At 36.5% G+C, this 13,047-nt stretch overlaps 1 protein-coding gene across 1 annotated transcript; it reads left to right on the forward strand.

The window, feature by feature from the left end:
- The first annotated feature begins 3,249 nt into the window (after positions 1–3,249).
- Positions 3,250–12,633, forward strand: LOC135689966 (uncharacterized). The gene is made up of 7 exons (XM_065207336.2): positions 3,250–4,080; positions 6,305–6,919; positions 7,983–8,258; positions 8,481–8,573; positions 9,016–9,057; positions 9,910–10,044; positions 10,874–12,633. Exons 1-7 carry the CDS (start codon positions 3,616–3,618, stop codon positions 11,198–11,200), a joined length of 1,953 nt encoding a protein of 650 aa, XP_065063408.2. The 5' UTR covers positions 3,250–3,615; the 3' UTR covers positions 11,201–12,633.
- The last annotated feature ends 414 nt before the right edge of the window (positions 12,634–13,047 follow it).

Consider the following 13,047-nt stretch of genomic DNA (forward strand, 5'->3'; position numbering starts at 1 on the left):
TGAAGCGTCAGGGGATATTACTTGCCAATTTAAAGCTATTTTCAGGGGTTAAGCAAAAAAAAGGTTTTTGGAAGGAGTTAAAAATGATTTTTGCTAGCAAAAAGGGCGTGTCTCATTCTTTAAGGGTGTGGTTAAAATATATCTAGTGACATACTTTAAAAGTTCGACTACTACAGAAATGTTAACATGTTACAATTGTTGCAAAAAGGTTACAAGGTGAGTACGGAAATTGTTTCTTTTGCCCAGCAAAAACCCTTAATGTGTCAACAAACTGTCCCCCCTTTGGCGATGCCCCTGGTTATGAATCGTGAGAGGAAATTGGAAAGAAGTTTCATGTTAAAGAAAGGAGATTTAGGGAAATATTACCAAGATTACAAGGCAATATCGTATCTAAAAGTGGAAGCACTGGCTTGCAAACCCTTGATGAGGGAATTTTTAAGCCTCATTTTCGTTACTGATGCTTTGTCCAGGGCTGCTTTTGCTCAGTTACAAAGATTGGAAAACCGAGAATTCTAACACCAGCAGTAATGTCCTAGGCCAACAGCTTGAGTATAGGCTTGATTACAAGACTACTAGGAGTTGTAGTAAACCTTGAACCTAAATTTTCGTGCTTACAAATCGTAACAGAATAAGTTGTGGCATTTATGTTCCGTTAGGAATTTTTATAAGTCTGTATACATTAACAATTGTTTTATTTGATAAAAGTCACTACTAAAACGCTGTTAAAAAGAGCCCTGCTTAGAACAAAGCACATTTTCTAACAATGTCATTCCTTCTTGCTGGGATATCCCGCCTGCTTCTATTTTCATTGAGAGTAGTGTCCTGTCTTGGCTGTAAGACTTAAAGTCCCGATGTCTTCCCGGTAAGCCGAGACGGGATGAATATCATAGTTATCTCTAAGGAAATCAGACGGGGTCAAGCTTTTGTTCATTGAAATAGAAGGATGCTACAATCCCGGACAAAAATAGTCGAGAATTTTCAGGAAAAGTCGATACTCTCTTTTCTCTTTGTCGGGGATAGAGTGTTTGAAAAGTTCCTGTAGCAGGGTTTATTTTGACGTGCAGTGTTAACCAATTATTGCAATGAAAAATCGTAATTGTGCAGTGATAAACTCAATTTTTGTGCAGTGATCAGCTCAACTTTTTTGCAGTTATAAAACTAAAAAAGGAGATTTGATAGTGAACAAGTAAAATTGCAGCATCTACTAGTAGACACATAAAGCTCATAAAAGAGCTTTACAAAATTGAAAGCGAGAGCATAGCAGCATCAATTATCATCAATTATCATATCTATGAAATTTCTCCAAAGTTTTATCGAATTTAGTATCTAGAATCTATCTAGCTTGATTTGTTCTTCATCTTCTCCTTTGAGATTTTTGTTCTCGAAAACTTGTCTAAACCTGGACCACTTTTCCTTGTCAAAATATCTTGTAAACAGGGCTGGCGAAACTTATTTGAAAGTGGAGGGGCCAAAATATCAAAGTCTTGAAAGGACTTAGGAAAATTTTCGAACTATGGTGCCTTAGGGATGGCCAGAAACTGTATCTAAAATGAATTTTGACTGAAGGTGACGCATAGTCGCGTCTATTGTGATGCTGACTTGAAATAGAAAAGTTTTGCAAAATTTTAGAATAACCACTATCATATAGCTTGTAATGAAACTTTTTTTTAGATTTTAAAAGTACCCGAAATAAGATGGGGGAGAAAAATAAATGAAACACGGATTAATTAAAAACATTAACGTTGAAATATCAACAGAAGAACTATCAACTAAAAATAAAAAGTTAAGCAATTTTGTACATTTAAGATATAACTTTTGTAACATCTGATCTTAAATTTTTCGGAAATGAAGTGCTTTGACAAAAATTAGAAATACCTTCAAACTGGGCTTGTCAAAATGAGTTTAAATAGAATTTATAATTGCGTCAATTCTTTCTCTTTCTTAGTAGGAATGGATTATCCAAACGATCAAACTCTGAAGTTTTATTGATGATACTATGGCTAATACAAAACTTTCTGCCCATACTTTATTTCTCATATCCACAGAAAAGATCTTTCCAGCTGTTTCTTTTTCTTCAACAGCTGATTTCTCTCTTTTTGTAATGTTTGTGAGAAAGTTTTCATTAACAAATAGACCTTGTGTGCCAAATTTAGGCAATGGAAAAACCGAAACTCCGTCAATTTGTGCTGGCACCAAGTTATTCTCGACTGGGTTTCTCGATCTATTTGCTAAGCCATGCTGCTACTCGTTGTAAAACTTAGACAATGACCGATTTCTTCGATCTAATTTCCATATTGAATTTTATGTACCGTAATGCCTCGAATAAGCGCCCGGGTGCTTATCTAACTTTTGAGGCTCCAGGATGGGCGCTTATTCGAGGGGGCGCTTAATCGAGGGGGCGCTTATTTAAAAAATAGATTTGGAAGTGACTAAAAAAATGAATGTGTTTTCAATTGAAGCATGTTATTATGATGGAAAGGCGAAAAATGAGAATGAAAACTGAAACAAACTGTGTTGGTCATTCAATCTTTCTTGGTGAATTGCCTTCCAGTTATGTTGTCGACGAAAATTTGAATAAGCGACCGTTTCTGAAGGTTGAAGAATGGGAGCTTATTCGAGAGGTGAGCGCTTATCCGGGGGGCGCTTATTCAATAATTTTACGTCTAGGATGGGCGCTTATTTGAGGGGGGCGCTTATTTGAGGGGGGCCCTTGCTCGAGGCATTACGGTATGTCTTTTATGGTAAAGACATAGCAACCAAGGTAAAGCTAAGGACACATTTAAGAGAATACTAGGCAAAGTTACTTACAAAATCATACTACATTTATTGCCGCTTCTGCCTAAAATTTTGCTTTAGCTCTGCAGAAAAGCGGGGGCCCCCCGTTCCGCCCCCCGTTTCGCCAGCCCTGGTAGAGCTTGGGTGAGAGCAGGTATAATTCAATAATTTCACATACAGTTAGTTTGATAGGTGAAGCCATAAAAATTTTCAAAAGGCAACAACCAAATTTTCAAAAATTTTACAAATGTGCAGCCATAAAAATTATTCAAAATATATCCTGCCCTGAGGAGTACCTTATTTTAACGGAAATTTGAAAGTGGACGGTTGTCTAAATTGGGCAGCAATGGAATCCCAGTTAGGCAGGATTATGAAAACAGGCCCCATTTCCCCCCTTTTTACTCATTCGGAGACTGGGGAAAGTCCTCCCTTTCCATGTGACAAAGGGCGCAAATCGAAAGGGAATGTATGTGACGTCATTGCTTTATTTGAGTCAATAGGTAGAAACCCGTTGCACATAAAGGAGAGCGCGCAGACTTTTCGTTCAAATTGAATCCGTATGTACGGAAAAAGTTAATTAAAGTGAATTCGTGAGCAAAATAACTACCATTTTGTATCAGATGCAGGTTACCAGGAACTCACAATAGGAAGATATCGTGGACGCAGGATAGCTACTTTGGGAAGCATCACATTGATTCCGGCCTAATTGGGTCTTATGGCAGTTTATGTTAAAAGGCTTGATAATACTAAGAAACTCGCTTTTAAAATATTGTTAGAAGAAAATTTCGTCGCAGTTATCATCCCAAAGCATACGGCAGATTTTCAGGTCTCGTGTAAGAAATGTCGGAAAGCGTTTCTTCAGCTGTTCCCAAAAAAGCAGCCCAAAGGCAGGAGAATAAAGTTGGGAAGGAAGCACAACTGCGAGGTGTTATTCGCGTGCTGATCGACCGTGAAAGAAAGCATCACCAACCCATTTTAGCTGCAAAAAGGTTAGCGAAACACTGCCAGCTCTTGAAAGACGAAGTTGAGAGGCTAAAAGAACGGTCCTATAACTACGAAACAGGATTAGCGAGGGCAGAAAGAATGGCTGCCCAGTATCAACAAGATCTTTATAGATTGACATCAAGCAAGGGAGGAAAAGGCCTTACTGACAAAAGCGCCTCGAACGTAGTTAAAGGCTCGCCATTTTACTTACCATCGTCTATCCAACAGTTGGTGGATACATTATCGTCCAAAAACGTTACTTTGATGAAAATATTACAAAAGAAGTCGGGAGGTGATCTGAAAGCCGTTGAGCTGGTGCAGGTACGAACAAAAAGCTAAGCCTCGTCAAACTTGCTTGACTTGCTAGGTATTTTATATTGTGCTTATTTTGTTTAAGGCTGCCAAACTACTCATGTTTCAAACCTAAACCAAAAAATTTCCTCTTCTTAAATGTGGAAAGGGAAATCCCCGTAGCCAGCAAATTCCCCTTCCTTTAAGACGTCATTGCCTCTTTTTCACTTAGCCTTCATTTCATGAGTCACTGGTTTTTTTCCGATGTGTCACAAAAGACAAAACATAATGGGAGTTTCGAGAAAGTCGACAAGCTTCAGTTTTGAAAGGAAAAGGATTGAGAAGCAATCGACTTTTGAAAAACTTTGGACACCAACACTAGAAATTTATCAAATTTCTCACTAATACCAACTTCAATACCAAATAAAATACTCAAAAAATATCTCTTTATCTTGAAATAGTTGCACTTGGGATTTCAAGAAAAATTAATGACATTAAAGTAAAAAAATACTTAAGAAACAAGAGCACTGAAAATTTCCAAGCCTTAAGAAACTTGTGTATCATTTTTAACCTTTGTCTCTCTTATAAAATGTTAGGTTATGTTATCTAAAAAGAATATACTGTAAATGCCCTCAGGGGCTTGTTTTTTCAGCGGGAAGGCTTATTAGAGAGAAGGGAGGGGGCTTATCAAAAATTTGAAGTAAAACATGTTTTAAAAATGCAACATGAGTCATACAAATTTTGTCAGAAAACTTTGCTAGCAGCTTCAAAAGTCTAATTAATCACTATAAGGTCCTCATCTTTATCAGAATCACCAGGATCAATTGACAATCCTGGGACATCTTCTAAACAAATTCAACTGACTTCTTAGGCGCACAAGTAAGTCTTTACATGGGCTGTATTTAATGCACACAGTCTTATTAGCATCGGACCTGTCAAGAGACCCACTAAATGCACATGTTTACCCCATTTGAGAGAGACGGGGATTAATAGAGCTTTTACAGTGTGCCAAAAGCACATAAGTTGAGTTTTTTCCTTGCTGCTGGTTTTAGACATGAAAGGCTTGGTGTTAATATTCATGGTTAGAATTGCAGTATAATCGGGTTATATGCATACTTTTAGAGGCCAACAGATTAAGTGTGTTATATCTGAAGTACATTTTAATCAGGGAAAGTATGTCCTCAGGTTTGCAATGAATGTACCTCTCCTCCTGTTGTGCTATCTTGATCAATCTGTGGATATCTATACCACATTCTGTAGTATGGACTGATATAGGCTAGTTAGTAGTTTGGTTTTATGAGCATTGCAAGTATTACTGCGATATATGCTTTCTGATCAGTGCTAACTAGTTTTGACCTTTATCTGGCCATCATCAGAGCAACTGAATAAGTTTGGAAAGGTTATTGCCTTAATCAATTAATATTTCAATTAAAATTCTATGCAGAATGTTGCTGTTGTTTTTGTTTAATTTGTGATTGTTTGTCGTATCATTGATGTTTGCATCGAGTAGCTTTAATGGTTTCTTTTGCTGTAATAGCTTTTGTTGTTGTTGTTCTTGTCATTTGTGTTGTTTTGTTAGCTTTTGATGTTCTGATTTGCTTTCGTTTATCAGGTTGCTTATTGGTGCTTGTTGTTGTTGTTTTGCATAATGTTTGGTTTCATTTGCGCATCCTCTTCTTCAGAGTAGCCCTTTTGATGTCTGTGTTTTTTTATGTAGTAATGTTTATATATAATATATATTTTAACTGTCAAGCTATTAATAATTACATACCTTTTTCCAATATCTGTGAAATATAACAAACATATTGGCAAATTAGCTTTTGAGTATTTTCACTGATGTTCATGGTCATTCCTGTGAAATTATGGTTATCCCCATTATTTTGGCTAAAATGTGTTACTATCCTTTACATTCTTTGGTGTGCACCCCAATAAACCATTCTACAAGATTTGGCCCAATTCTTGGTGAAAAGATTTGGATCAAAAAAGCCTGTATGAAAATTTATTACTTGTAAGATCAAGTAAAGACCTATGCACCAAGATACGAAATCAAGTCACCTTATTTGATAAGGAATCAAATGAGATATGAGTATCTACCTGTTGTCATTTCAGAGTATGAGTATCTACCTGAGAATTCCTTTTGTGTCATTAAATCAGCTTTGTGATTTGGGTAAGTTTATAAGTCTATTAAAGGTGTTGACTAATCATGTAATGTGTCAAGTTTTCTCAGAACTATGGTTTATTTCTTCTTTCCTAGGAAAACGATAATTTGGAAAAAATGGTCAAAGCATTGAGACAGGAGCTTGATTTGAAAAGTTCACTTCTAGAGCACTACGAATCAATGCTAAGTGATTCAAAACCCAAAGACGATGTTGATCATCTTGCAAGGAGTATTCTAGAACAACGGCAAGAGTGTGCCAGTTTAAAAAGCAAATTAAGGTCATATGAGAACTATGTGAAGCACCTCAGGGAAAAAAACAGTTCACTTATGGAAACTATCATGACAGATCTTGACAAGACAAATCGGCAGCCTGTCGAGTCTGGAGAAAATGATGATGTTGGGGCAGTTGCCATTGGGGGCAAAGAAGGAAATAAGAGTGCCAGTGCCAGTGCCAGTGCTAGTCGAGAAACTAGTAGATGTAGCAGCTTGAATGCAAGTAGGAATGCAAGTAGAAGGGGATCACTAAAAGATACTGATGTACAAACTGTTTGTGAATTACAGTCAACTGGAATTCAGACAGATTCAGGAGTTTCTTGCAGTTCAAGTGCCAGGGGCAGCCTCGATGATGCAGAAATAGATTTGATGCAAGATGATCAAGAAGCACTAAAAAAGCTACTGCACCAAAAAGAGTTCAATGAGAAAGCATTGTTGGTATGTTATAAATCTACTACAAATTGTCTACTAACAAGGGTTTTAACTTTTGTTTTAACTTATCAACTAGCATTCAATGGATTGGGGAAGGTGGCAGGGAGCCTCTTATCCATATGTGTGAAACTCAAGGCACAGAATAGGAATTAGGCAGAAGGGGAACTCCTGCCTATCAGGTGAAGCCTGAAAAAACTTGCGCATGCGTTAACTTATACGAGGCTTAGCGTGTATCTGTCGGGGAAATTTTAAAAAGAATGAAAGTAGACAACTTTATCTGAGACCAAATGCCCCATGATAGTGAACAAATTCAATTATGTATCATAATTCGTTTATATCTGATTAATGAATGACAATTTGTCATGGCTAAGTTCATCTAATGAAATCGAGGTTAAAGGGGAATTAAGGAATTCTATTGTTGACTCAGGCTTCAAAAACAACAAAGGAACCGACGAGAGTTACCCTTCTGCCTAATTCCTATTCTGTGCTCAAGGCCTGCCGGCCACATCTGGCGTGGCCTGTGATTATATCTGGCCTGAGAGATCATTTTATATTATTGTGTTTATATAATGTGGTCAAGAAATGTTTTTCCTGTTCAGCATGCAACCTAAAGTGTATTTTGGATTTAAGCCCTCTGTGTAATTGAGTTTGGCATTATTAGTTTAACATTTTTTTCTAAAGCTTAAACGCTAGGCATGTAGATACATTTAAATAGAAATGCTGCAAATATCACAGCTTTTTACATTGTCCTGTTAAAGCAATGGAATACAACTATCCTTTGCATTTTCAAAATGACCCTAGTGCTGCCACTGTATATTTGTATGTTAATTTTGTGTCAGTTTTCATTTTGCTTCATTTTGCAAATGAACACATTTTAGAGTGTAGTTTGGTAAACCAGGGACCAAAACAGTGAATGTGCTAATCTTTTGGCTTTATCTTGGCCAAATTATCTTTTATTTATAAGTGTTTGGACTTTCAGATAAATTTCAATGCTGAGGGCATGATGAGGAGTAAGGTGATGAGAAGAGGAAACGTTTTTTAATAGGATTCTTTAATTGCTTTTTGACAGAAAAGAGTATCAGAGATGGAAGAGGCATGCAATGCAATTTCATTAGAGAATGAAAACATCAATGCAACAGTTGTTAGGGTGAGACAAGAACTGCTTGAAGAAAAGAAAAGAATCAAAGAGCTTGAGGAAAGCAAAGAAGAATCTGAAGCAATTCTAAAATTAATGCAAGATAGAGTTGACAGTGTGAATCAAGATCATGCAGAAGTTGATATACTGCAAAAGAAGCTGCAGCAGTTTGAAGTGATGGAATCTGAAACATCATTAATGCAACAAGTGGTGAGTAAGAAATAGCTCTGCGATTTCTGGTGTTGTCCATACTATGAAATAAAAATGATTCCATTTTTTATTGTCACACGCTTGGCCATTATGTATAGTTCAAGTAGGTTGCAAGTTATGATTTGCCACATCTGTCCAGGCAATTGGTATTTGTTAACTATTTTTCAAGTTTTTTTTACCTGCTTGGCCAATGATTATCTCATAACTTTACTACTATTTTAGATCCAAAATTATGAGGAAGATATAAAAAGCTACATGGTTGAAAGAAATCAACTTGTCAAAGAAAACAAGGAGACTAAAAATAAAGTTGAAGAGGTATTTGAAAAATGTACTTTAAAACTGGAAACAGGACGAAAATTATGAAAAATTTAGTTATCAATTTTTGTTTTACTTGTTTTATTACAATGCTATTTAATTTTTTTCCCTATCTGGATGAATGTAATTCGTTCTTCAATTTTAATCTGGTGCCCCTTACTCAAGTGACTGATATATGAGAAGATCTAATCCTGATATAGGCTTTTAAAACATAGTTTAAGCACATAAAGAAGACTTGGCTAAAAGAGTTTTGATACAAGTTTTGGGCATGCAATAAACTTCAGACTAAGACTACTATGTTAAATAAACACTATTTCAATGTCACTTAGAGACTAGATGAAATGTTTGAATGTTAGCCACATATACAATGTTTTTTGTATCCTCAGCAAAAAGTGGGAAAATGAATAAGTGTATGAGTTATCTTTTTTATTTGTTTATCTAGTTGGAACAGCAACTTCGTGCTCTTACATTCAGGCAAAAAGAGGTATGTTGTGGTCCTTGTTTTATTAAGTTTTGCTCACTTAAGTTTTGCTAAGACAGTTACACGCAATATATCATACTTTGATGTATGAATAAAAGCACTAACTATTGGCTCAAGGGAAATGGTACGGCATTCAAAAATGCAGAATGCTGTCATTTGTGTTTCTGAGTATTGAATTTTATATCCATTTTTCTAAACCAACATCTGAAATGTGACTGCTGACCTTCTTGACAGTGTAAAATAGGATGTCACATGCATCCAAATTCCCTTGCTTCCCAAAAAGTGTGAAGGTAACTTAAGAACTGTCTTCAATGATTTTTTTTCAATAACTGCCGGAAGCGTCATTTAGTCTTTTCCATATTCCCTTTAGTTATCTGTTCAGCAGCCTTTAATCGGTATACAGTTAAATCGGTTTAACGTTTCCAATACCACGTTTTACATGGAGTAAAAGTAACTGAATGAAAATGTTCGTGTTTACACGTCTAATCTAAGAATAAATAAAATAAGTCATTGGGCCTAAATTAAGGGAATCTATGGGACAATTTAAAAGTTTGTATACCAAGCCTGATCCAGCTATTTTTTCTCAGCTTTAATAGGGTACAAGGCAGACAGTGGTGTAGATGGGTGGTTTACTGTTTGCCTTGAAGATTTTAGGGGGTAGCGGCAGGCAGTCGCCATCCTTAATCGGCCAGGATAGCCATATAATATAACCTTTACTTGTGTAATCGTGTAAAGTCTGGCTGCTAGTTGTTTGCATTCACAAAGTACGGACTACTCCTATTTTGGTCACATATGTCATGTCAAAGCAATAGCGGGGTTTATGAACTAATTATTTTTTCATAATGCGTATTCTAGCAAGAGCAGCAGCAACGTTTGCAGCAGCAGCAGCAGCAGCTACAAAGACAGCTACAGCAACAACAGCTACAAAAACAGCAGCAACAGCAACGACCGTTGACCCAGTCTCGTCGAGGGATGGATCAGCAACATCAGGTATTTTGAAGTTGCTAAAATTTCTAAATGAAATTAAAAATGTTATTTTCTTGTGTATGCGTTTAAGCTCATTTGTTCCTTGGAGTTGTCTTTGAAATTAACTTTTTTGACCATTTTGAAGACATTCCAGATTTAAATATTTTGGGTATATTTCTCTTCGTAATCTACTCTTTTCTGGAAGTTCTAGCTTAGACAAGAATCGAATAAAATGATTATATAGAAAACAATTCGACTCATCCTAAATTCGGAACAGATTCAGATTAATACCCAGTAGTTGTAACAGCTTATGTCTTGTGTTTTTGGCCCCTATGTATTGTATATTATTGTTCCTCTTTAATTGTGTTCATATTCGTTTTCTGTATTGTATTACCATTGAGGTATCTAAAATTAAGTCAAATTGTAAATGACAGTCATTGTGGAAACTTGATGACCTTGTGTCTTTTTTCCGCTGCGATTCGCAGTTGATTTTTTGTAGTTTTTAGATTTGATTAAAAAACTAGCCTCCAAGAGACCTTTCTCAACAATAGATCCTGTGTTACACCTCCCCTGCACAGATAATTTGCCAGTTTTGCAAGGCAGACACCTCTAAATTGACCCTGAGCCCCAAAGGTGCCTGCTAGACAGGTTTCAGTGTAATTTTGTTTGTACGGTTGCCTAAAAGGGACCATAGATGAATATTGAGCATGTTTTTCAACTTACAGCAATGCTTGTGATTATTTGGCAGTACTGTGACTTGTGGCAAGGCATTACCACTTCCAGGTCCTTTTGCCACTCCTTCTTCCCAAGTACGAGAGCATTGTTTGATGGCAAAATAATTATTCTGTTTTAGGAGCCATGGCAAAGCACACCGTGGGCAGGCAACCAGTTTCAACCAAGGCAACAGGTAGTTGCTGATGGCAGTCCTACATTTTATCTGGATTCAGCTCCAGATCGCTTAACACATCAAGCACAAAAGGATCGTCGACTTCGAGAACAGAACCAAAGGCATACAGAAGGTGTTGACAGGATGCGCTCGCCAGGTGCACGTGATGTGGAGGAGGATCCCGACTACCAAAGCTATATGGATAGCGGAACAGTAAAATGTGAGAATTGCGGAGAAAAATTCCCCACGTCATTATTTCAAGACCATTTCAGGGATTGCTCAAGAGACACTTGAGATGTTTTTCGTTTAAAGTAAACTCAAAACAGCACTTGGCGAATGTCACCTCGTCGATTTGAGTGATTTAATGGTCTTTGAAATTACTGTTTGTACGGTTGCGTTTACTGACAAACTATTGTAGTTTTCGATTGCAAGCAAGAATTTAACCACTCAATAGAAATTGACCTGTTGTCAAAGACTTTGATCTAGTCGGTATCCATAAAAGAAACCGTATATTGCAGTTTGGTTTTGGATTGTATGATAGTGTAATTATTTTGTTGACATCAATGTTTTGATTCTACTGATATTAAACAATCAGTTGTGTTAGGAGATGGTTGCTAAATCTTTATTATTAAGTTTAAGAATTAAGCAGTAGATATGATAATGCCAAACCATCTACAAGAACAACAAGCAGCTGAATGTAGCAATTCCCTATATGTATTTAGCTTTAGAGGGCACATGTCGTGTTAGCAGTTGGCTAACAGAACAAAAATTTCTGGAGTGGAATTCCATTGTTTCTTGACTTTTCGTCTCTGATTCATGGATTCATCCTCTATTTCATGTTTTGTACTAAACAAAAAAGATGGCTGTATTGCATAAGCCAATCAGGTTGACGATACATGCCCTTTGATAGCCGCTTATTATGACCATCTCTTATATTCCAGTTTGCATTTTGTTAAACTCTTTTGATCACATGTACAACATTCGTCCTATTCAAGATCAGAGACGTTTATTGATTATGATTTTTAATCCAAAATTTGATCAATCGGAAAAAGGCACCCCACCATTCTAAATCGTAGGCAGCAAGTAAAGGTGGCAGAAAGCTTTCTTGATATCGCTTAAATTTATTTTTCCCTTCGACTTGCTAGCTCGTCCCCATACGTGAAGAAGCAACTTCATCTAGTTTTTCAACAGGACCCCTAATCGCCACCTTCAATTTGTTACTTGGAAAAAGTTTTTTGTATTTTATATCGTATTAGAATTATATTTTTTTGCAGGTTTAGTTGAAGCCATAAAGCAGTTAATGGAATTAACGTACTGGTTTATTGACGAACACCCTTAGGAATTATGAAAGAACACCGTTTAGCTCACTTAGCATCAACGTGTGACTACATCGTGTTCTCGAGTATCCACATACAAATCCTTCTATTTTAGGGTGTTCTAATTAATCGCAGCATTATTGCTCACCCAAGAGCCATTTGTTTGGCCATAATCTGTAACAGTAGAAGTATTCTGCTTTTTCAAGTTAGAGAAAGTGTAACCCTGAGGATGAATTTATCAAGTAATTTGCTACGATTCATGAACATTTTTGTTGTTGCAGAACTGTTAAAGCATTTTTCCTTTTCCTATCATAACCTTTTAAAAAGGCTTGCAAATGCATTTTCTCTCCGTGTTTAAAAACCGTTAACTTAAATATTCACATTATCAAACATTGTAGCATTTTCCTTTCATCTAATGTCTCTTTGTATCTTAAAAGGATTAAGCTGCCAAGATGGCAGAGGCAAAAAAGGTGGGGAGGCTGGTTGCCCTTATTTCTGAGGAAATGCTTCCGAAAATTCTTGATAAAGCAATAAAATTTAAAATTATTCTAGGGACTTTTGTTTTGCTATAAAGTTGTAATGCTGATGTTTGCTATACAGCTGATCTTCCAGGGAGTTTTCTTTGACAGTTAAGTTCAGCGCAATTGTCATGTTTTTGGGGGTTTTATGTAGTTTGTTAATTCTCACCCATTCTGCTAACTTTCTTGATCCTGAATGTTTTCTCTCAAGAGACGTCAAGTTGTGGCGTAACAAACAAATTTAGAATTTTGCATTTAGATCACACAGCCTGAATGAACATTATGGAATACCTCTAAAAGTCAGTTA

The sequence above is a fragment of the Rhopilema esculentum genome, chromosome 5 (assembly GCF_057945365.1).
Source record: "Rhopilema esculentum isolate cy_ngs chromosome 5, ASM5794536v1, whole genome shotgun sequence".
Lineage (NCBI taxonomy): Eukaryota > Metazoa > Cnidaria > Scyphozoa > Rhizostomeae > Rhizostomatidae > Rhopilema > Rhopilema esculentum.

Bases quoted from the DNA above. Each gene is read 5' to 3' on its own strand.
- LOC135689966 (XM_065207336.2), top strand. From the start codon at position 3,616: ATGTCGGAAAGCGTTTCTTCAGCTGTTCCCAAAAAAGCAGCCCAAAGG. The intron at 4,081-6,304 runs GTACGAACAAAA...CTTCTTTCCTAG, and splicing joins AAGCCGTTGAGCTGGTGCAG to GAAAACGATAATTTGGAAAA. The intron at 10,045-10,873 runs GTATTTTGAAGT...ATTCTGTTTTAG, and splicing joins GGATGGATCAGCAACATCAG to GAGCCATGGCAAAGCACACC.